This window comes from Vidua macroura, chromosome 1 (genome assembly GCF_024509145.1).
Source record: "Vidua macroura isolate BioBank_ID:100142 chromosome 1, ASM2450914v1, whole genome shotgun sequence".
In the NCBI taxonomy this organism is placed as follows: domain Eukaryota; kingdom Metazoa; phylum Chordata; class Aves; order Passeriformes; family Viduidae; genus Vidua; species Vidua macroura.
This window is the reverse complement of record NC_071571.1, coordinates 40,171,281-40,196,869: the sequence shown is the minus strand read 5'-3', so window position 1 is coordinate 40,196,869 and position 25,589 is coordinate 40,171,281. Positions and strand designations below refer to the sequence as shown.

Sequence of the window (25,589 nt, the reverse complement as noted above, 5' to 3'; positions counted from 1 at the left end):
AGGAACATTCCTGGGATTTCTCAAATTGAGTCTGCAGTTTTGGAGTGAGGCTTCCAAAAGAGGATAGCAATCTTCCAGTGATGACACAATACGTGACACAGGGAGAACTTTGTCTTTATGGTTAAAAAATTTGTAGAACAATACAGTTTGCAGTCTTTTTAAATCTTATTAAATTCTTCTTCAAGAAGAAAAAAGTTTTGAGAGACAATATAAATGCAGGTGACAGATAGCTTTTGGAAATGTTTTACAGCTACAGAAGTCCTTACAAATGCTGCTAGTTTTTTCCCTCACGCCCAGCACACATATTTTGCTAGACAAACCTGAGCACACTGAGCAGATGCTTAACACAATACATACATTTGGTGTTTGTCATCAAAAGTAATTACACAACAATTGAAGGGACTAAAAAGTTTGCTGGCCTAGCAGGCAAAATAAAAAAAAAAAAAAAAGCCAACCAGCTGTTTAGAAACATAATTTTGAAAAAAGGGTTTTTCTCCCCTGCATGCTGATTTTTAAGATTAGCCAACCTATAGATGGAATCTTCTGAACCTTTACTTGAAAGTGCAACATGATACCCAGTGGTATCTGACAGAGTAATGATAACTTTCCCTTACTGAGAAAGGAAACCTGCTATTTCTTCCTCACACCTGTAGAAGAGAAATACACAATATTGAGTCTTGGAAGAGCCCTCCTATGTTTTCATAACCATTACAACTAAAGTTTAACATTTATACAGTATAATCGGGAGAAATTTCACATAATTGGTTTACCAAGACTTTGGTACTGGGAACTAATGTCCAAATGCCATGCTTGGTGAAGAATATATATATATATATATATATATATCAAACCCACAGAGTAGACTAAAGGTACCAGATGCACAGATTGCAGAATACAGCCGCATTTTGTCAATTACAGTGACTATAAAACATAAGCCCTTTAAATATAAGTTTGGGGTTCTTTCTAAAGATACCATCAGACTTCATCCTGCTGTGTTAGTAGTTGTGTCAGACAAGTGTTTCTCCACAAGTAGTTAAGTGAAAGCATGGGGTTGGATCTTATGAACACCATTGCTTCCCTCCAGGTACAGGCTCTTACCCTATTGGAGCTTAAGAAACAGCTTTATGCTCAGTTCAGTCAGCTGCCTGGCGATTATGCCCAGACAACAGGTAGCATACTTGGAAGAGCAACCTGTAACAGTGCATACATTTACATATATTCTACCACTGACCATAAAAAAAAAAAATCTGTTTCCTTTTTAGTTCCCCTCCTATTTCATTTACAAAAGCCTTAACTTTTCAAAGCTAAGTTTATGTTGTACTTTGGTTGGCAACAGACACAACTGCTCCCGAGTCTCATTTGGCTGAGTTATCTTCACACAATAAAAATAGCTTACATATCCTGGTGTACTGATGCATTTAGCTGAGCAGCCAACTCAGTGTGCCGTGCTCTCCTGTTACTTGCAAAGCAGTCACCAAGATTAACTCTGCCTTTGCCCATGACCTTGGTGAAGCTGGGGCTGCCAGTGCAAATTCCTGTGGCTTTATAAAACGTATGCCAGGTTCAATCTTCCCTTATGCTGTCCTACAAAAAGCATCATGCTAGAAGCAGCAGCTCACAGATTTCACTGAGGAATCATCAAACCTTGGAAAGCAGAACCTTTAATATCAGGTTTTCTACTGAACCTACCAAGCTGCAGCAGAAAAGGTGGAAAAGTATATTAGAGGTGAGACACACAAGGAAAAAAAAAGAGAATGGCTAATATTTTGTCTGCTACTAATAAAGACTGACCTAACACATGGGTCAATCTCTATCAATAGATGACAAAATCCCACAAGGCTCTCATGTGCATAACATGGCATATACAGTGGATGTAATAAGAGCAGCAGACCTGGAGTGCTGATCACAGACATTCACATTTGCCAAACTTTCAGTAAACTTAGGGCAACACATGCTGCATAAAAGAATAATTACGCTTCTAAGTGTTTGACTAGCTAAATTTGCTCTTGCAAGGCACTCTCTCCACCTCAAATTCAATTTTAATGAGTGATCTAAGATAAACCTAACACAGGCTTGTTGAAATTCAGTGAGTACCCTTTGACATGTCAAAAAATCCAGTTTCTATCATTGCATACTTGATTTTTCCATGTGCTTATCCAAATGTAACGAAGATCGAAATGCAATGCTGCAAAACTGTGATGACCTATGGTAAAAAGGAATACCTAATTCTGAAAAGATATATTATTGAAAGGAGGTATTTAGGGATTATTCACTCCATTATTGCAAAACTGGAAAATTTCCCTTATTAAGTCTAATTAAGCCTATTGAATTTTGCTCCTTTTTTGGGGTAAACACCAAGTGCCAGGAGAAAGAAACATATTTCTGTGGCTTGGGTTGTCTGGTTTGCCTTTGGAAAGTCACCAGACCTCATTTGACCCTTAAAAAATAAGGTTTAACCCTAGTAGCTGGACTAAGTCACTGTCATTTAGATGAGCACACTGCAGCTCAAACCTAGGTCAAGAGTGAAGGAATTCTGTTGCCACTTGACAGCTGTTCAGTGGCTTCTGGGAAAACTGTTGGTGTTCTCAGTAAGTTTTCTAGCGGACAGGCACATAACCTAAAGTTTACTGCCACAGTGTGCAGGGCTCAGCAGAAAAGCAAAGAGCTGAGTCATCAGGGAGAGAGTGACTTTCTCAATACTGACTTTTTCTAAGTCAGACTTGAGGCACTGAAGGAAAACAAATAAGACTCAAAGCAGTTGCTTACATTACTATTTATTACTCTTTATTTAGTATTTAGAACTAGCTATCTTCCACCAGTTTAAAACAAAACTCACTTCACAGGAATGGATCTTCTGAGCCATTCCTTCAATTATCTTTATGTTCAGGCAGCCTGCCAGAACCCATCAAGGAAACTCACTATTACCCATCTTCCTGCTCCAACTAGTCATGAATTCCACTTGGAGGTGTCTTAGGCTCCAACAATCCCAACTGCTACCAGAAGTTGTACCTAGTTTGGCTTCTTAAAACTAAATAAATTCTCTACTCTCATGCTGCACAATTAATCACAAGGTTCATTTTGACCTTGTGCGCTGTGAAAAAGCCTACTGAACAGACACCTGTCTAATTACCTTCTTATCAACACATTACTGCTCCAACATACACAGGAAGAATACAAGGGCAAAAACAAGGCAAAGGGAAGGCAGGGACACACACAACAGGGACAAAGCAAGAGAAAGAAATTATGTATACTGAAATCTCTGGCCTGAATTTCAATGAAACAGCTGCCACAGTACAGCTGGAATATCACCTTCTCTAGCTTCTGCCTTCCTGACTGGTACACTGGTATTTCCATCATCCCCATCACAAAGAAGCTGTATTATAAACTATCATATGGAAAGATAAAATATTTTGGCTGTTTGAAATATAGACACTACACTGAATGTTTATCAGCATCCATTGTCTGTCCAGATTCCTCTGAGAAACTGCTAACCACTTTGTGCTAAAATATAGTACTTATGCCTGTGTTTAAAGAGCAGGATATTGAAGGAAAAACACATTCTGACCTTAAGGCACTGATGCCAAGTTCAGCAATGGACAAAGCTCTGACTACCAGCAAGAAAGCAATGAGCTTGTTTTGCCTCTACCAGAAAGTCAGAGCAATAACTCTGTAACAAAGCAGCAGTGGAGCCAGACAGAGGAACATTATGGAATCACAGCTGAGAGCCCTCCTGTCCTGTGGCCCATTGGACATAGTTTCACTTTCTGCCTTTTTTACTTCATTTGCTCATAAACTAATGCCTTGCTAACAGATACGAGGAGGAGAAAGATGCTGAAATGTTCTATATTATTTTTAATGGCATTTAATACACACCAATTATTCTGCAGGCTCATTTAGCACCTAATATTGAAGAGGCATTCGAATATTTCTAGAAAGTAATATAATCTAGGCATCTCTAAAGATATTCTTGCTAACAACCTTTGTGCAAGAGACCTGGAATATTGCCACTAAGATGCCAGCCAACAGTGGAGACCAAATGAATTGTCAGATTTCACCAGCTCCCTAGTGTGCTCATGAGCAAGAAAAGTCAGCCTATCACTATCTTCTACTTGCATACAAGGTGGATTTATTTGTGAGATCTGACTAGGTGCTACTGACTTTTTGCCTCTCATTAACAGTTAGCACATAGCAAATTAGGAGGATCGTTGTCCCATTACTCTTTCTTTTAGGACACTTAATCTATGGTTTTTTTCAATGCCTCGACCTTAAGCTGGCATCTGAAAGATATGGTTTCTTCTCTAAGGAAAAAAGAGGGCTTTTCTCTTAATTTTCTTCATTTTTGCTAGCACACAGTTCTCAAGTCATTACCAGTAATGAGTGAATTGTTAATGTTAAAACTGCTTTCAGAGACAACCGAGCTGCAAAGCAGAGTGCCTTTTGTTCCAGCCTGCCTGTGTACCTTTGATTGCTAATGTCAGACAGACTGTCCCACACAAGGATTTGCCATCACTATAAGAAGCTCTGCCTTGGGTGTCATCCCACTCAGAAAAAGCAGCATCGTGTTAGAAATAGCTATATCATCATCCCTGATAAAGTGCCACTTCCTCATTCATTTTCATCAGTTCTAAGAGCCACTTGCACTTCAGGCAGCAGCCTTCAGAGTACCACAGAAGGCCTAAGTTCAGAGCTTCTCACAAAATTGCTGCAGACTTCTTCACACATCAAGCAATGCCAGTAGCCAAGAGCATAGTGCAGGCAATTTGGGTTTATTAGCATCTGTATCTCCTCCTTGATTCCATCCCTCAAGCCAGTTTAGTAAGATCCCACAGCTCCATGGATGCCAGTTCAGAAGCTGAGATTTGGTCTGGCCTTCCTGTCCACCCCTCAAATTCCTTAACTAAATTGATTAATTCCTTGAATAAAAAAAAAAAAAAAAAAAAAAAAAAAAAAAAAAAAAAGCCTTTTAGACTAATGGCTTCTTAGTTTGACATTGAGAAAGAGGAATGCTTGAAGAAACCTAGTTTGAAACAGGTACTAATGCTTCTTTCCCAGGGCAATCAGAAGGAACCTCTAAATCAGGTTTCAAAGATGCCTCCCCTGCAACGAGACACTTTCTCAGGCTCAAGGGGCAATGGAAACAAAAAGAAACCCAAACAACACTATTCTCTGAACAGCTTCATATAAAAAAAAAAAAACAAAAACAAAAAACCTGGGTATACAAATTCCATGTGTCCATGAGAGCGATAAGTTGATAGAAACTTATTAAAAACCTTCCCCAGATAGCATATTTGAGATATATAAACATGCTTCAGTTTATCCAATACAAAATATAAGCATGTCTGGGTACAAAGCAAAACAAGGGAAAAATGTGTTATTTTCTGTGACTCATTGGCCTCACCTTTTCAAATCTCTCACTTAATGGACCTTCCAACTGTACATAGATAGAGGAAATGAAAAAAGGCAAACTTAGGGGAAAGAAGGAAGAAATCAATTTAACTTTTAACATTTCTTCGATGCATCAAAGGTCTCAGCTATGTAGTTCTATTAGATTTGTGTGTGGATTCCTGTAAGATGCACGTGGAAAAGCCTTCATTGGGTTCACTGCATGAGACTAAAGAAAATGCAGACTATGAATTTGGAATTTAATCTTTTTCTTTCCTGGAAAGCGATCTTAAAAAAAAAATTTAAAATGTTTATTTAAACTATATATAGATGCTGGCAAGTGGCAAGGCTGAATACAAATATCTTATCCAATACAAATATTTTGCCACTCAGCTCATGAGAGCGCACAGCAGTATTCCAGTCTCCCAAACGGAACCGCAGCAAGCCTATACATCCTCACAGTTGGTACTGGCATTTATAATATCCATGAGGCAAGTTTATAAGCTTATTAAACCCAAAACACAGAAGACAAAAGCTGACAATAAACATAGAAGAAAAAGATTAGAGTGGAAATGACAAAGGAAAACGAGAGTCAAACATAAGGGGTACAATATACGTGGAGGGAAATAACCACGGGCACGCTTTAATACATTAGAACAATTTTTTTTCCCGTAGATGTTGGATAGTCTAGACATACTTTGAAGCAACATTCCTGGTAGTTAGTCCCTCAACTCTGCTAGTGGTTTGACAGGGTTGTAACATTACAAACAATCTTTATTATGCGCTTATGTTTCCCTCCCTTCTCAAAAAAGAAATCACGTGTGTAGAGCATAAGGTGCATTTCATATGATTTGTTAGGATGACCTCCTCCTGACTTAGGAATTCATCTCCTATTAATAGATAATTGCAGAAACAGGAAGAGGGGAACACTGCTTGTATGTATTAGTTATACTCCATGAGCTTTTCCTTGCTCACTGTCTAATGCCCTAGGATGGAGCAAGCAATAACCACTGAAAAGTTAACATTTTGTCTATGCATTCTTCACTTTTACCCTCAACAGTAAAAATTCAGTGTTGAAAAAGTGAAAGACAGAAAACATGGAAAACTTTGCAAGCAAAAGAACTATATTGTTATATGAAGAGAAGGCACAAAGCACTCACAATACTTTGTGAAAACAGGATTATTAACACTGGGAGGATAGTGAAAAAGGTGGCTAACAGCCCATGAAGCACTTAGCCACTTTTTTCCGATCCTAATCTGAACACAAATTAAATTCATGCTTTCTTTTGCTTTAGTTTTTGAGGTCAAATTGCAACTTAATGGAAGTTTCCTCTGTCAGTTTACAAATTTCCTTCAAAAGGAAAATCCAGCACGTCAGATCAAGGGTTTGTTCACCATGATACTTTATATTTTTCATAGTGTCAAGGGGGAGTGGTGGTTTTGGTTTTTGTAGGTTACTGGGGTTTTGGTGTTGTTTTTTTTTTTTTTTAAAGCGTATGTAGAAAGAGGTACAAAAAAACAAAAGTAGAGGCTGGAAGAAATCAATGCCAATGCAATCATTACTGAAAAGACACCTGAAGAGTTTTTGAAGACAAAGTTGCTTTAGTTGAAATAAATTGTTCTTTAATAACAAAAGCAAGCCATATCCTTGTTTATAGTCAAAAAAGACTTTTGATTTTGATCAAGTCACAGAAACCCTGAATACCATTCAAATTCTTATAAAGAATCATTAACTATAATACTGTATTGTTTCCTGGCTATCACTTAAGAGTTTCTGGCTTCAGTTTCAATTAACAAGTTTTCCTGGAAGTTTTGATCATTGCAATCACTTCACAAAGAAACAAGCAGTGGGGGAGGGAAGGCTAGCATAGGAGAACAGACTCCATATGTTGCCAAAGGGCATCAAACACCCACACTTGTAGCTTAAGTGACAAGATTCAAAGGATAGGGGGATCCAGCCACAATAAATTCCCTGACAAACCAGAGAGGCCCCACTGCATTAGAGGAAGCATAGCTGTACAAGCTCCTCTGTGGGCAGCAACTGCATCCAAGAGTTTGCCACAGGATATCATGCAACAACCTCAGAGACCAGCATGACCCAGCTGGGCTAGTGCGGGTAGGTAACGCTCTCAGATCCCCTCACAGATTCTTTTTAAAAGGAAGTATATGTCAACCTGAGCTTCATATCCTTTTTGACAAGGGCATATTACCTGATGGGGCTGTGAACTGGACCATCTGCTGTAGGAAGGAGCACCAGAAGTCTTGTTGGCTGTAGGTCTCTGCAAAATAAAAGAAGGACATGTCAAATATTCACCAACACGTCCTCATACACACTGGCAACTTCACCAACCTCAACTATGTAAATATCCATAGTTAAAAAAAAACAAAACAAAACCCTAAACAAGAGCCTCCAGAAACCACAAATATGAGACAGGTGCACTAAAACCACATAGATGGAAACTTGCAACTCATGCGCTGTTCAGCCTTGAACCTCGGGACTTCAATATTCACTTCAATTTGCAGTTTGTTGCCTAGACTGCATAGTTAAATGCTAAACTCCAACCTAAACTGAGGCTAAAAAGCACTACCCATCAGGCATACAATTTACTCAGTTTAAGTAGACATGCTGTAAGGGAAGAGCAACTGACATCATCTCTGTGGACTTATGAAAAGACTCTGACACTGTCTCATACCAGACCCTTATCTCTAAATTAGAGAGACACAGATTTGACAGACAGATCAAGCAGCAGATAAAGAACCGGCAACAAGGTCACACTCAGTTGTGGTCAATAGCTCACTGTTCAAGGGGAGATCAGTGACACATGGTGTTTCTCATGGGTTGGAAGGATTGAAGGGAGGGTGTCAAAACAAAACAATTGTTCTTTCAGAATCATTTCACCTTACCTAAGTTTCATTTCTGAAATATGTAGTGGATTATTTATAGACCAACTTTCTTTTTAAGAAAGACAGCCTTTATGATTTATCCCTATATTTTTCATCCATTTCTCTATTTTTTCCCCCAAAGCCCTAAAAAAAAAAACAAACCCATACCATGTACTTTCACATCCATAGCATATTTCCATATCATGTGTGTCACATAGAGACTTTACAATCAAACTGCCTTTGATACTGCAGAAGAATCAATGCATTATGGCATTGAATCGAACTCCAATTATTTTATTACAAATTATCTCTGGTTTCAAAATTATTTTATACCATCAACTTATACACCATCTATTCCCAGTTTAAGCTAGCATCTGGTGTAACAGAAGACCTTCAAATCCACTCCTTACTTATGTGAATTTGGTGCTTCTTAAAAAAAAAAACAAACCAAAAAAAAACCCCCAAAAAAAAACCCAACCAAAAAAAAAAACCCAACCAACCAAAAAAAAAACCAACCAACCAAAAAAAAAACCAACAAAAAAAAACCAACAAAAAAAAACCAACAAAAAAAAACCAACAAAAAAAAACCAACCAAAAAAAAAACCAACCAAAAAAAAAACCAACCAAAAAAAAAACCAACAAAAAAGAAAAAAACAACCAAAAAAAGAAAAAAACAACCAAAAAAAGAAAAAAAAAACAAAAAAGAAAAAAAAACAAAAAAAGAAAAAAACAACCAAAAAAAGAAAAAAACAACCAAAAAAAGAAAAAAACAACCAAAAAAAGAAAAAAAACAACCAAAAAAAGAAAAAAACAACCAAAAAAAGAAAAAAACAACCAAAAAAAGAAAAAAACAACCAAAAAAAGAAAAAAACAACCAAAAAAAGAAAAAAACAACCAAAAAAAGAAAAAAACAACCAAAAAAAGAAAAAAACAACCAAAAAAAGAAAAAAACAACCAAAAAACACCACTGGATACCACAGCTAACAAACAAGTTTCTTACAAGCATATCACTACTATACTGTGTAAGCTCATGTGTTACAAAATCTTCATGACAACCAGGCTACTTATATCAGGAAGTCCGGATGGGTTTAGGTTTCTTTTGCATGAGATCTGAATTCAAACAGGTTTTCCAGACATGAGATACTAATTTATCAGTACACTATGTCACCAGCAGGATACTAATAAGGGTAACAGATTCATATTTGAACCATATGGACATCAATTACAAAAAAAAAAATGCAATTGTGACATCCATGTGAGATTTATACCACAATGTAGTACAGTCTTTGTAAGTATGAAAATAAATAGCTTATGGCTTTTAACACCCAAGGATATAGTACATTTCTATGCCAATTATACCAGAGCTTATACATCATTACATAGTCTAAAGCTGGCATGTCATTCTAACTAATGAGAAACAGCCACTGCTGGAATTGTATTTGTGTGTTAGTCTATCAAAAAGCAGTTATTTTACAAATTTAATTATTAGCATTACTGTATAGTGTATTTATCTTCTCCTAGACACCCTTAAAAGGATAGGCATTTTTAATATACAGATACACCATGTAACAGAATAACACTTTTTTTCATAGTTTTTCACGAAGCTGAGACCAGCATTGTGTGCACTTCGTCTTTTCTGAAGCGTCTATCTCCATTTGCTTCAGAAGAATGACCAGCCAATCTCTGAACAACAAGCTGAATAATGAGATAGCTGGAGTTTTTTCTAGAAGCACCTGGAAACTGTTTCCCAGTAAGATGCCTTTCCACAAGCACCACACACCTTTCTTAATTAATATATATGTAATGTATGCCTGCCTTTAGTATCATCCAATAAAGTTGCATCTTCCTCCTGTCTAAACTCCTAAATACCAGTCTTGGGTTTCATTACTCACTCCAATACCTTTAGTAGGTACATTTCCTACACAGCAATCACTCTTTTGAACTTTTTTGTCTGTTTCAAGGACATTCAAAAGAAAAATATCCCACAGAGAAACAGTACTGCAATATTACAGAGAACCAGGCAAATCCTTTCCAGGAGGAACACACAGCAAACAAATACTTCCCAAGACAAGAACAGAAGGGTTTTTTTTTTAACTTTACAAAAAAGAAAACACTAGTGCTTCAGAAGTATTTATTAGATGACTTCTATCTTCCAATATAATTAAGATGGCACTTTTGAAAAACTGCAAATAGTAGTATAAAAGACTTTTTTTTTTCCCTACCTTTCCAGTTTTTTTTCCCTTCTCCATTCACAGACCAAGAAACAGGCTCAATTGCATGTTCCAAGGCAACCAGACCACAAGGTTATAGAGCAAAGGCTTGCACTGCTCACACACAGAAGCTTCTGTATTAGACTATTCAGAGTGGATTCTGAAATAGCAAGAAAATACTTCCATCCAAGCTTCTGCCCAGGTTCTAAAGGGCAACAGGAAAAAAATCTGAAGGCCAGGCCACAAGCCCTGGTCATCTCAATGGTTAAAATATTTAAAGCAAGTGACTTAAAAAGTTACACACAAGCAAACTCCAAATGCACACACGCCCACCCCTGTTTTGCTGCAACCAGTAGAAATTAGACACCCACCTACCTCTAGGAATATGTCTCTTGATACCTAGCAGCACAGGTCATAAGCCAGACCATATTCTCTGCTGGATGAGTAGCTTTTGCATACAGCTTGCACCTCAAAGACCTCAAGGTGTTGCATTTTCACAAGCTAGTTTAGCAGGGAGTTCACAGGCTACATTCAGCCCTTTAAGCCACATCCCTTTCTTCAGTTAAAATCACCTCCCACATCACTCCTCCTTTTGAGAAAGAAGGAGCATAAACACAGGATATTTAAGAATGCTCCCTCTGGCACAATTAGCACTTTAGCAGAAGCCCTGGACATAACCTTCCTCCCTGGTCTTGCAGAGCTCCCTAACAGCATCACCGAAACAACCTAAACCAAACAGCCATCAACACCTCCAGAGCCTCTAGCAAGTCCCACTCTTAGCTAACTTTATACCCATTCTGCTTTCCCAGCTCACTTCAGCTCCCTAAGCTGCCTCTCAGCCATATGCAGATATAAAAAGCTCCTCCCCAGCTATTAAAAACTAATTAAGATTGACTTCCCTAATTACCTTCTTATCCAAGCTGTTCTTTATGTCCTGGCCATTTCCCTCATTCCCTCCACCTGTGAACAGAGGTCAAACTCACTGAGCTGCAGGTGACGACCAGTTGTTTTAAAAGACCACAAAGTTTTGTTGAAAATTTTAGAAAGGTTTAAGAATCACAGTGGACTGTACTTCCAAAGTCAGTAAGACTGGAAAGTGGATGTGCGAGCTTCATATCTGAGATGGAAGTTATGGAAAAAAATGGCAGTGGTCTGCACACTGCTGCCCAGGCAGCAGTCAGTGTGAGAGGAGAAAATCTGATGTAGATTCAGGTGCAATGCTTCAAGCAAATAGCCAGACCTGAGCCTGAATGTGAGGAATGCTGATGAAACATCAGACTGCCTCCAAATCCTAGTGAGACCAAGAGAAAAAAAAAAAGTACTTCTCATAGCAGTGAAGTGGCACAGATAAAAGAAGAGCAAATTATGCTCTTGTGCAAAAATGCTTTTTTTATATGCAGCTCACAGGAAAACTGTTTTCTCAGAAATTCCTACTACTGAACACAGTAAATAACATAGCAAGAAGCCAGGAAAAAAAAAAAAAACTTTTAGAAGAATACATGGAAATCAATACAATGGAGTATGGCTCAACAGAAGAGTTCAGGGAAATATGTGTTGCTATTTCATTTTTGGGATAAGGCTACCAGTGGCTGCATGCAATACAAGCCAAGAAACACATACAGTCCCTAAATAATTCCTCAGTCAGTAAAGGAGAGCTTCAAGATAAGGACACACTTCAAATTCATGAAAAAAAAGCAGAGCCCAGAATTACAAGTGTCATTAGTCTGACAATATTTCTAAAAGCAAAAAAAGGAGTAATGTTCTGATAACAAAGGCAAAGTTAATAACTGGTTCTACACCCAAATAAACTTATAAAGTCTTGTGATGAGCATGGTAATTCATCCCATTAGTCTGGAAAAGTATCCTGAGATGGGATGATTTACTGTCTGGAAGTACCTGTCTCTTTCCATCCACTCACTGGAGAGACAGGCTAAGCAGGCAGTTTAATTGAGACATCTAACTGGGGATGGCGAATGTTAGGTGAAATTAAATCTACCCACAGTCCCTGTTCTCCTTGCTGCCAAGGGACCTAAGCAATTTGTCCTCTTCTATGTTTCAAAGGGTTATTATGGTAGCAAATTTGTTATGCAGTCAGGGTACTTGTGAACTGCCCTGTGAACTCCCACAAACTGTGTTAATCTTCAAAATGCAGCCCATTGGTAAAGACATGAAATACTGTCGTGACTTGTAGGACTTAGAAATTTTTGGCTGGGCAAGAACAGGAGAAAAAAAAATTCTTTATAAATCAAGAAAATAAAATACGAAAATAACTGGAACATATACTTAAACATTTAGTCATATCAAAATCTTTTTTCTTTGAAGAAAATCTACTTGGACTTACACCTGCAGTACTCTGAGAATACAATTATAGTTACATGAAACACCTGATATACCACCAATTCCTGGGCTCTTTGGCTTTTAGGCCTAAAACCTTGCTGGCATTCAGCTGGTCTCTAGTTCATCACGTTTACAAAGTTGTTGCTTCTTTAAAGAATATAGAGTCCAGTTGTTTATGTGTAGGTGGATATGAAATTCAGGATATATTATGCACTGTCCAATATCTAGATTTCCTTTTTTCTAGTATTTGCTATGGAATCCTCCTGATTTTCTCTTAAATGAAAAAAAAAAAAAAAAAATTTCCTGAACAAAGTAATAGAGACAGCTGACAATTCTGTAAGATGTTAAGGCACTGAAGTTCTTTCTCTGAAGTTTCCTTTCTTTTTTTTATTGAGTTTTGTATATCTGCGACTTTTGCAAAAAGAAACCAGCAATGTTATATTAAAAAGAAACAATATTCAGGGGGTGCTTCTTGTGAGACATAGACCTTTGGGTTAACTTGTTTATTTTTTTTTTTCCACAGCAGGAATTTATGAAGAAAACACGAGTGAAAAATAAAGTTTTAACTTCTCATACTATAAAGGGCTATAATATCCTTTATGACTGTCCAGGAACAAATAATGAGCAACGTCCTTTTGACATTAACCACCGCAGACTGGAGCAGTGGGAGCTGGTTTTTGAAGTATTGAGTTTTATTTCTTTTTACTTATTGAGCTTATCCCACAACAATGCAGTACAGAAAAAGACAACTTATTAATTTCTATGTACAAGGTAAATAGAAATGGTGACAACTTATCTGATACTATCTGATCAAAAATGGTGCTTAGAGGAATTACAGAGTCTGAAATTTGAACCAGTAATATCTCATGAAACAACACAGACTTGATGCCTACATATCAATCCATACCTACCTCTGGTCTGGCTCCAGACACCCTTAAGCCATGCTGATTCTCTGTGTGAGGTAAGACCTCACACACTTGATAATACTAAATCCTTTACAGCCTCTTCCTCACAAACATCATCTCAAGAGATCAGAGAAGCCAGCTCAGTGGAAAGGGTATCTCTGTGCTTCCAATCTGGTATCACACCTGGCTCCACGGGGAGACAAACCCCAGTAAAGCCTGTTCATTACAAATGTGCTGCTCACCCATGAAGCCATTTTCACTTTTGTGCAATAAATACACACAATTCCTTGCTCTCTTTGAAACCTCATCCCATTTTTCAACAATACCAATACCATGCTGGAAATTTATAGCTAGCACGCTGGACATAAGATTAAACAAATTCCAAGTACTTTAAATATCCATGTTTTTTTCAAAACCGTACAAGTTAAGAAACCTCCAAAACTTCCTGGAAAACCGTCTGCTTTCTAGTGATGCTAGTGCTACAAAATTGCAGAGTGGTGGATTTTATTTTTTTTTCTTTTTAAGAAAAAAGGAAGACAGGAAAAGGTTATATAATCAGATTAATAACAGGAATGTAATTTCATTACAGCTGTGCAGCAGTTTTTACCACTCAACAGTGAACACTGCTGATCACGGGGTTAGGACACGAAGCGAAGCGCAGTGATGTTGACAGCAGTGGAAGGATGGTACATGATGTGACAATATGGTCTTCTTCTCCATGCAAAGGGTGCATGATGCATCCTTCAGCTTGCTTGGCAGCTGAGAGAATAGCACATGTCAGGGTGACATCATTGCTATGCAGTGATGAGATGATGCAGGGGAATCACCAAGTGCGTTGCTCCATAAAAGTGTAAAATGAGGAAGAAAACATTAAGAAATCAGCTGATCTGGATAGAATGGCAGGACATAAAATGTAACAGAGTTGCAAGAGGTAAAGTTTGTAAGTAATGAAATACATTTATAAGTTGTGTATGAAAAAGTGCGTAGTGGGAAAACAATCTTTTCTTAACGCTGTTACACAATGTCATTAGGGATTACTTCCTCTAGCTTACAGGAATCAATGTTATGACAGGAAGAGACAGAGCAGGAGAGATATTGACTGAGCTGTCAACCATAGGAGTACATCTCTCTGAACCTTTGGGTTTGGGCTTTGATGAAGAAAATGCATTCAATCGACACTTTTATAGGAACTCAGGTACTCACTCAAAGTACTCACATTTCATATCCACTGTCTAGTCATGACCCTCAACATAGTGACTTATAATTTTGAGGTGAAATTGCCAAAAGTAGTATATGTCTATCACTCACCCCCATCCATGGATTCTTTACACCTAACACTTTGACATGGGCTCTGAATCATGGTGCAGGGGTTGTCATGACACTGTGATTCCCTCTCTTTTTTCTCTTTGTCCACTCCTATTTACTTATTTAATAAAGATATTAAAGAAGGAAAAGAAGAAAACTTCTACACAAAGCCAGAGATAAAAATATCCTTTCTTCATAAACTGTCTTTACACTTACCAACCAGGAGCTTTGTGCTAAAAAAACTTCAGACCTTCCCTATATGGCCTCCCATATGCTATTTGATTGTTAAAAGTAATAATTAATATATTTTAAGTTTCAAAGTATGTATTTCAATGTTAATAAAGTCCACAGGCCTTTTATATCTCATAAATCAAATAGGAACTGATACTAGAAATTGTGTCTTAGAAATCCGTCTCAAACCACATCTACTTTAGCAGAACTGGCTGGTCAAGCTCAAGCCAACAATACTGTAATCACTAATTCCTTCTCCTTTCTGATTTGTATTGATCAAGTGAAGCACAGCATCCTTGAAATCACAAACAAGCTGAACAACTGTTACTGTTGGTGAGAAGCAATAACATATATCTTAGGAATTTTATATGGTGAAAGAAATTCTCTGTGGAGATGCCATAGACACCATGATTTGCTATGCAGTCAGCACTTTCTTCCAAAGCCAGAGAGTTTGAAGATAAGCTGCAAAGAGATTGAGGAACAACCTTCAAGTCTTCCAGATGGAGTTGACATAAAGTTGGCATTCTTACCACATAAAAAGTACAATTAGGAAATTGTAAGAAAGTCACAAGACATAGAAACATGCAATTAGATCAGGAGGAGAAATCAGCTGGGGGAAAAAAAAAAGAAAAATATGAAGACATTCAATTGTTTGAGGTCAAGAACTCCCTCAAGAACTATAGAAAAGGTAGGGGAACACAACACAGCCATATGAGAGAAAATTTAATCATAAAGTGGCTTTCTAAAGCAGCTGCTTTTGTGGAACTAAGTGAAGTATTACGTTAAGCAATGTTCTATTATAGCGATCAGTAACATAAACAAAGAGCCAGGGAATGCCACAGTCCTGGATATCACCAGGATACCCACTCCTATTGAAAGAATGCTCCAGGAAGTATAAGATGTGTTATCAGAAGAACTTGGAACGTATGACATCTTTATGTGCTTTAGACTCTCACCATTTTCCTGAGTAAATGAAATGCTGAGGCATGAGGAGATTAGGGGAAGTGGTCACAGCACCAAGCCTCACAGTGTTCAAGAAGTGTTTGGACAATGCTCTCAGGCACATGGTGTGACTCTTGGGGATGGTCCTGTGCAGAGCCAGGAGCTGGACTTGATGATCCTTGTGGATCCCTTCCAAGTCAGGATATTCTATGGTTCTATGATTCTATGACACAGACAGTCTTGGCTATGGCAGAGAGCAAAATAGGATTTGTTTTGTGGGACCAAAAGACCGGGCTTTCTTCACAAGCTTCCACAGACCTGCAAAAATGGAATTAACAGGTCTATGTTGATTTGAGATAAAGGAATAACACCAAGAACATAAAATAAATTGTAATGAGAGCTGTTCTCTTTGAGCAGCTATTCTGAGAAAGATTATCTGTTCCATTTTAATAGCAGACAAGAAATATGAAAAGTGACCCAGAATATTTCAGTAATATTGGGTCTGAGGTATTAAAAGATAACTAAGTGACCACAATGAAAAGTGATACTGAGTAGGAAACCATCAGACATACTATAGAGAATATCAAAAAACATTAGAAGAACAAATGCAAATATAAAGACAATGAATGCTCTCATAAAGGCATGGGGGGACCTTTCCTTTTTTTATTAATGTTCACCAAGGAAAATAAGAATTCAGATTTATGCTTACATTGAAGATTATAATAAAGCCAGAACAGAGAATAGCCTTGATAAGACAATGCAAAAGACAACAGTGCAGAAATTAAAGTAAAATATGGCATACAGTACATGTAATAATCAGAATATTTTACATGTGTTTCAGTACTGGGAGGCAAGGGCATGATTCATGAAGGTTCAGTAAAATACAAAAATAAAAATCTTTATTAGCAAACAATGCAATCATAGAAAAGTGGAGGAGGTACTATAATGATCTCTTTAATGATGAGAGATAAATTGAAGAACAAATGGTTATTTTCTAGATAAAGGAGTCATTCCCAGAAGAATCAAATTTTTAAAGTATTCAAAAGGCAATTAGACATTCAGGAAAAATGCCGGCAATTCCTGCTAAAGTATTAAGACTTGGATGCAATAAGCTTAGTCAAATTTTTTACAACCTAATTTTGATAATATTTCCTAAGAGCAGAAACAGAAAGTCACAATTCCAATTTCAAAACCAGGATGTATTGGAAGTGTAGGAGTTGTTTTTATGTTTCTTCCCATTTCAACCTCAAAAATACAGCTTTCATTCCTTTTACAGACACATACACTTTTAACACAGGAAACAGTGAGTGATGGTGAATATTGGTGTCTGGCAAAGAATTCCCTCCCAAGATTAGTCATAAAAAATGAAAACAAGCAATCACTTTTAGTTAGGTGTTGTCTCCAGGAAAAATGCTGATATAAAGACAATTAAAGTGCAATTTCTTAGAGGATTTAGGAATAATCTAGTGGGTCCTTGGCCTGTAAGGAGAGTATCTGACATCTTGGAACATCACAGCATAAGTATGAGACAGTTTATTATGTAGGAAATTGGATGCTTTTCAAGTAGAGATAAAATGAAATTTCTGCTCTGTTTCATAGCAATCCAATGCTAAAGGTGGGAAGATGTAGAAGCCACACTTTTCAGATCAGTCTAGTCATTGGTTGGAAGGCACTGAAGCAATCTGCCTCGATTTTGGAATAAGTGACTGCTGCAGGAAAGACAAGGTCAGAAAAAATGGTGGGTTTGGATCAGTGAACATGAATGATATTCAAGGATTGTAAAACCAGGTAAATAGCCTTGTAATGATAAGATTCTGAGCAAGCTTTCTGTCAGGCAATGAGGTTGCAATGAGTTTGGTAGCCGAAACAGCTGGTGGCTTTAAATAATAGTAGAAGTCTGTAGGAGGAATAAATTCAATTTTTTGCTGCTTTGAACCTAATGACAGAAGGAAAAAATTTTCTTGTACAAAAGACCCTAAAAAGTCACCAAATTAAAAAATGAGATCTCTTGACTAGATTGGCACAGGTATTGCCTAATCATCAGCTGAGAAAAGCTGAAAACTGGAAGGGGTGACATTGTACTGCAGTTTGACTGTAGTCAGTGCGAGCATAATATAACTGGATGGGTGACAGCTGCTGTGACTGGGATGTGGCACAAGGTTTGCTAGCTATCGACCACCACAGCAAACTTACTGAGCTCCTGGGTGATCTCTACATAAAGTGATCTCATTTTGTTGTAGACATTTCTAAAGAGAACTACTTAGCTGACTGTTCTGCACAGGATTCACACCACCACTTTTACTGCCCAAGCAATGTGTTGAACACAGGTTGTTACAGGGATTCTAGTCAAGCAGGTGATACTCTTTTGCAAACAGCATGCTTGTTTATGCTGTGAAATCCTACACCTATTGTCTCCACCTTCCTTCCTCTTCTACCAGCAGCAGCTGTCAGGTACTCCCTGTTCCAAACCTCAGTGCTCACTCCCTGTTGTCAGTGAGCATTCCTTCTCCCCCAGGCCTATTGTGCAATCTAAACCCCAGCACCACAGAAGGTGAGACAGGCTTTCAAATCTGGCTGCCACTGCAAGAGGAGAGATGCAACATGGTGGACAGAGCAGCAATAACTGCAAAAATTTATCATCCCAGCTTCTTCAAATGCCCCTCCCTGCTCTGTGATCGAGACACACCAGAGCAATAAATTCTTCTAAGAGCCCTTAAATCTATCACACTAATTGCTAAATGCAGAGTAGCCATTCATCTTTCCTGCTAACATGGCAATGCATGAATTTGCTGTAAGATTTTTTTTCTAATGTTTCCTTATGATTAAACTATAAAATAAAAGAAAATGTAACATCACTGTCTGCTTTGAGGCTAATGCTTTTTTTGAAGCCTGGAGAGGAGTTCAGCATGAAAATCATGAAAGATTAGGACTGTCAGCACAAAGGGACAGATATTTTCCTGCTCTATTCACACGCAGTCTTAGCATTTAGAAATGCATGTGAATAACACTTATTTTTAAACTTCAGAAAGAATCAACAACACACATATTTCCAGAAATTTCCTAATCTCATTCTCCTAAAATTTCTTTCCAGAAATATCACAGAAAGTCTTCCTTCATTTAGCATTAAGAGTAAGTGAAATTGGACTGTATTTTACCAGAGGAGTGAAATATTTAAAATAATAATATCCTTTGCAGTTAGTTGATAAATATACATGGAGAGAAACTTCAATGAAACACAGGCAATAATAAGAGGCAAACTTCAGATTGTGAGCGTCTCCTTTGTCAATTTGTTCAGCGTACAGGAACCTTGTCAAATTAAGAAAATTCCAAGTGTATTAGGAAAGGCTGCCCTCTTCAGACAAACTTAATAAAAGGTACACAGAAGTTCTGAATGTCTTGAAATTAAAATAAGAATGTGGTGAAATTAACTGTGCAGCGCAATATTAGCATGTTAACTTTCTTCTGCTTAATAACAATTTGCTATCACATGAAGAAAAGCATTTTTAATCATTAGCTATACATTAATGTGTGTTTTTTTAGACTCACAACAGACATTTCTACAGTTTCTGTAAGGCTGCTATAACTTCAAGTCATATGCTGAAATATCGAGACATAATTAATTAAGAAATGTATTGAGTCTGAACTTCCCCTATGTCATGTTGTGTGCTGTCATATGGAAAAATAACACATTTTGCAGTACTGAATTTTTGTCACAGGGGAATTTTCATTAAACATTATAAAATTGCCTTTTTTCCTCTCACAAAACTTGGAATTTAGATAGGTTTTGATCTTCCTAATGATCTAAACTAGTGAGTGGAAAAAAGTCTTTGTCATCATGATTGGTGTTTTATACTTGATGGCTATTTTTAATTTCATTCATGAACAATGAGAAAACAGCTTACTTAGACAGAAAGTATTTTTTTATTTTCCTCACTATTTGTCATCTGAGTGTCTTCACAGGTGAAATTGTGGACTTTTATCTTGCATCACACCAGGTGACAAAACACAAGGCTACCAGATATTTTCCTGGTGTATATCATAGAATTTTCATAAGGAAGACCACCTGTATGAGGTAAGTAATTGTATTTGGGTTAATGACTGTAAGTAACAGCTTCCAATTTACTGGGGAGGTGAGGTGGACATAAATATTTTTTTTTTGTGTGTTTTACTTTGAAAACTGAATCTTAGAATATTCTGAGGAGACATGGAAATACATATTATGCTCCACAATATCAAACCTAATACTTACCTATCCACGTTTTTCAAGACCTGTACCAGGACCTGGAACTGTACTAGAGAAAACAGCCATTAAGTCTCAATATATCCCCCTAAAGTTCTCCAGAACAGGGAGCAGAGACAGTGCTGCTAAAAGATGGTCCTAAGACAGAAAGATACGAGGGATTTAGTTGCCAGTTTGATAGATGTCTCTCCATTCATTAGAAAAGGTCTTTTTTCTAGCTTTTCAGCAAAGCCTCCAATGTCATGATGTCTCAGGAGAACATGCCTAAATGCCCAATAAGTTTGTGATTGCAAGATTGCACTTTTCCTTGCAAAACACCTTGTTTTGTTTTTTTTTTTTAATCTTGTCTCAAAGCATGATAAGTCCAATTCATTCTATATTCTGATCAAAAATTTGAATCATGTTTCCTTCCTCCTTCACCACATCATAAAGGTTTTCTGGACAACAGGTAATTTCATATATCATGTCCCTTTCCACAGTCAGCCTCTTCATTCTCTGAAACAAGCAATATTTCTAAGTTCACTTTAAGAAACACCCCATGCTCTTAACTTTAACCATGTGAGGAAGTCTCTCTGAAGACTTGTGGGGCTTCATTTCCCCTTTGTTAAATAGGATTTGGTTTAAGATGTACTTTAAGTTAAGAATTACTTAAACGCTTTGTTGAACTGAGGCCTGGAATGGGACTTTAATTTCCTTAACAACTCTCAGTATACCATTACTAGAATAAATGCAGAAAAATCAGACTTTCTGAAAAAATGTGTCTCGAGGGTGCTAGTACAAGCAAATTACAGAGCAGTTAAATAATGCCAAACTATAAATCTCATATCTACCAACACTTATCCATCTGTCTTACCAGTATGTTAAGGAGTAGGTCTTTTTTAAAGACTGAGATGTTAGAGCTGAAAATGAATACTTGCCTTTTAGTCCCCTCCTATGCTATGGTATTCAGTTTCATGTATAATTGATGGGCTGAAATTTTAAGACAGACTGAGTAAATAAATTATGAGTATTCAAAATATCACCCTTTTGCCAGTAAACCCCTGTTATTCTTCACACTGACTCAGCCACCTCTCATGCTGCTATCTTTATTTATAGGAATAGTATTTTCTGTGATTTTGTAGTATACACTTACTAAAATGATTTCAATGGTAATTATTTCAATGTCAAACATAACCATGATTTTTTAATAAACAAAATATAGTACAGCTTTGTTTGGGTATTTTTCCTTCATTCAATTGAGACATAGTGTAAAAGAAAGGCATATTAGTTGAATACCAGCATTTTTTATGCTATTGCTAGTTCTTGCACAATAGAATTCCTAAGAACTGTGCTGTAATTCTTTCCTGCAGTGAAACACAGGGGTGTCCACATTGGCATTCTTGAATTTTCTTAGGCTGTTAAATCATAAGGCTGCCTGTAGTATGCAGAGAGAGATTGGGTTATGAATTTTCTGAAGTGACAGATCCCGTTATATAAGCCACTGGTGAGTCTGGGAATGCCATTCAACATTTTCAGCTTTGGAATTAATTTTATTCTACTTTTTCCCATGAGAAAAATGAAAATGTTCACAATTTTACTGGTAAGGAGTGCAGTTTCCATGACAAAATCACATCCCTGGGAAAACCCCAAGTATTCCTTCCAGCTGTGGGTATACAGAGGTACAATTCTGACCTGACAGCTGTGCACCTGATGTGACTTATTGAAAAACTCAAACAAGGATCCAAAAATTAAAAGGCTGCTGGATAAGATAGCTGCAGCATATTTTTTGTAAGAGGCGAGGCTAATGGACTTGAAAAAAATCTAAGAAATCATTTTTGCAGAATGCATTATAAGCCTCCTTCATATAAAAATACTGGTCTTTTCTCACATGAAAGTCTTGCCACTGCATTCAGGTCCAGGCTAGTGAGAGGGATAGTCAGGTAAGCCAACTGTCCTTCAGTATTACAGAGGTGGCATCAAAAGTGAACAGTAATGTAACTGATACCACCTAAAAAAGGTAATATACAATTACACAATTTAGTTCATTCAGTGACAATCTGTAACCACAGTGTACTAAGTCCTTCCAGGACTCATAAAGTAAATAACTGGAGCAGTAAGAACTCTTCTACAGACAGCAACTTTCAGTAAAAAAAAATTCAGCGGGTGAATGAACACATGCAAGTTTATTAACAGAGAAAGAGCACAAGAAATGAAAATTTGCAGACAGATAGACATTCATTTTGAAAAATTTGAGGAAGCCAGTGTAAGTTCAAAGACAAGGCAAAGATGACTCATTTTCCTTAAATAAAAACAAGAAAGCAACCTAACTCTGTCCCAAATAACAGCTGATAAATTCACTTAATTTGGCCTGTGCCCCTTGTACCTTGGAGCTGGGATTTTGAAATTTCACTGGTAGATGAATGTGAAATACCCCTTTATTCCTTTGAAGAAGCCAGTCTGAAGCTGCAATGAGCCTGCAAATAGTGATTAGCATTTAAAGTGGCACCCTGAATAATAAAATGTCTTTGAGCTGGATTGTAATTTTCTGGAAGTGAAAGATACGCTTTACATTTACCTCACAGGAGACTAATTTTGGTCTTGTCCCACTAAATGAGAGGTCACAAGGAATCAGCTCCAATGAATCTCTCCTAGGTTTTTTGGGTAATACTTAATTCTTGACATTTCATTTGCGAGTTTTCTGGAGGCTGTAGTTTGTGGCTCCCTGCCCTGTTCCCTTCCAGCCTGAAGAGCAGTACATGTTGCGAGCCAGGCTGCAGGAGGCTGCAGTGCTAACTTCCTGCTCCAAAGAACTGCACCTCTTCCCAGGCAAGCCTGAATAACCATCTCTGAAGTCTGACTTTCTCACAACACTCAAAAATCCTGCTCCCCACATCTGGACCCAGATAGAGGTATGGGGCTGTGAAGGTTTTTGTGGTATCATCTGCACCTTTCCTAGCTGCTGAGACAAAGTTCACGGCAACCACTTACAGTGCTCGGCTCAGTCTTCAGCCAAGTATTTAATCAGTAAATGTTGTACCAGGCACTCAGGAAGCATTTATCATGACATCAGACTGAAGCCTAGTAAAACCAAAATAACAAATGAAGAAACCCACAGCTAGGTAAAAATATCTGAATCCACAAGTGGGGAAGCGTTCAAACAGCAGTAAACTCTCATTCCTATCTGCTTCTGTGGAAGTAGTGTTAAGCAGAAATGCCTAATGGAAACAAACCTAACCTGGGCAGGCTCTTTCAGGAGAGCAAATAGACAGAGAAGTCTCTTGATGCCCATGTAAACGTCATTACCTCTCTTTGCAGCCCACACAAGGACTGGTCAAACAGTTCACAGAAAAGGGCAAGCGCAGGCTTCGAAGTTGTACATTCCCCAGAGAACACCTCCTCTGCTCTTCTTTTTAAAAAGCATAGTCTCCTGCTTTTCTACAGTAATCTTGAAATCTGTTCTATTTTCCATGCTTGACTATAGAAATTCTCTCTGGATTCCCTGAAAGAAAAATATTAAGCAGAACACCCAAAGTTTTTTAAAATACTGTAGCACTTGAGTCTCTGCCTGCCACTCAGTGAAACACAGCAATTCAAAATTACTGAAGCTCTTAAATTAAGTGCTTAAATTTGAAGGTGAACACCACTCTGAACATGTGAATTGTACAGCTATCTGAACTATCAAAGCTCTTCAACTTACTCTAAGCAAATCATTTTTGGAAGTGATAAGGGAGTCTGTGATTGCCCATCCTGTACTCATTTAAAGCTTCTGCTCAGTTTTCTACTTCTTTTTAAAAGTATTTGAGCAATTCTGCTAGCTTATAGAAAGACTGTGCTGAACAAATTTGATCACCTTGGGGGAATATGTGTGACTTTTGTTTTGCTTGTAAGCAACCATTTTGGATCAGCATTTTCCTTCCGGAGTTATGTCAAAGCAAGTGGTTTTATCTAACCCTTCAACAGTTGTGTGGAGATAAAAATTGAACACTCATATCCATTTTCAAAGTCATCAATTCACTTAATAGACAATGTACAATTTTCTGAGTGTACTGAAAATGTTATTGCTTTGTAGCTACAAACTGAAACCTATAATGCTCATCTCCAGGAAGCAATTATTAATATATTTTTTTACCATACAATATATGTATTCTTGCAATTTTGGCACACAATGCCTTTTGAATGTATTTTCTTAAATGAACCAGTAACAGCTAGTTACCCTCTATAATATATGATGAAATACTTCCATTCCATACACAAACCTCTTACAGCTGTGAGGACTATAGAAAGATAAGAGATTCTAAAACTCCTGCATGATTCTTTCCTGTACCGTCCAAAGTAGGTTCAGGCCAGAACGAGGCCTTGACAGGTTTGGTTTTTTTTTAATTTGGACAGCTTTCTACATATTCCCAGAATGGTTAAATATTGCACTATTTCCCACACTGTATAAAGTTCAATTAGAAACATTCTTTCTGTGGGCCTTTTTCTTGTGCTTCTCCAACTGCCCCATGGCAGAGCTGTCACGGCTGATGTTCTGCTTTGATTCACAACTCCCAGCAAATATTTCCCATTTTCCTTGCTGAATAATATTAATGATAAAGCATAATTATCTGAAAACTCTGATGAATTCTAGTATTTGTTATAAATTAATTCCACTTAATGCCTCATATTTTTAAGGTACTCTATCAGAAATAACTTCTGAGCTGAAGATTTGTCAATTAGCCTTCCACTTGTAGACCCTTGAAAATCAATTGTCTTTCGAGTGGAGGCACATTTTGGCTATTTGACAGCAGATCCTTTTATACATCTGTACTGACCCATAATCTATTGCAAAGATGAGCATTTGCATGCTCTGCCTCCTAAAATAACACGTGAGCTGGGACCTGGGGGGTTCTTGCTGTTGGTTACTCACACCTGATGGATAACCAGCTCATATTTATGACGCTAAGATATCTTGAATGCGGGGAGGGGGGGGAATTTTTTTTTTTTTTTTTTTGCCATTTTTAGGACTTTTGCAACCAGCAAAATCTGATTCCAGTGAGTTTCTGCGTCATATGGTGCTTGTGCTGCATCCACCTATGTTTTCTGTTAATGGCCGGTCAGATGCCAGAGGTGAGATAATGCAATGATGCTTGACATTTATCTATTATCAAATAATTTGCTCAAGATTACACTGATCTA

At 37.5% G+C, this 25,589-nt stretch overlaps 1 protein-coding gene across 1 annotated transcript in view; it reads right to left on the bottom strand.

Moving 5' to 3' along the window:
- RBMS3 (RNA binding motif single stranded interacting protein 3) overlaps nt 1-25,589 on the bottom strand; it is a 699,061-nt gene that overhangs the window by 585,735 nt on the left and 87,737 nt on the right. Inside the window, exon 3 of the mRNA XM_053978348.1 lies at nt 7,593-7,661. Coding sequence (XP_053834323.1) covers nt 7,593-7,661 — 69 coding nt within the window. The remainder of the gene's footprint in view (nt 1-7,592; nt 7,662-25,589) is intronic.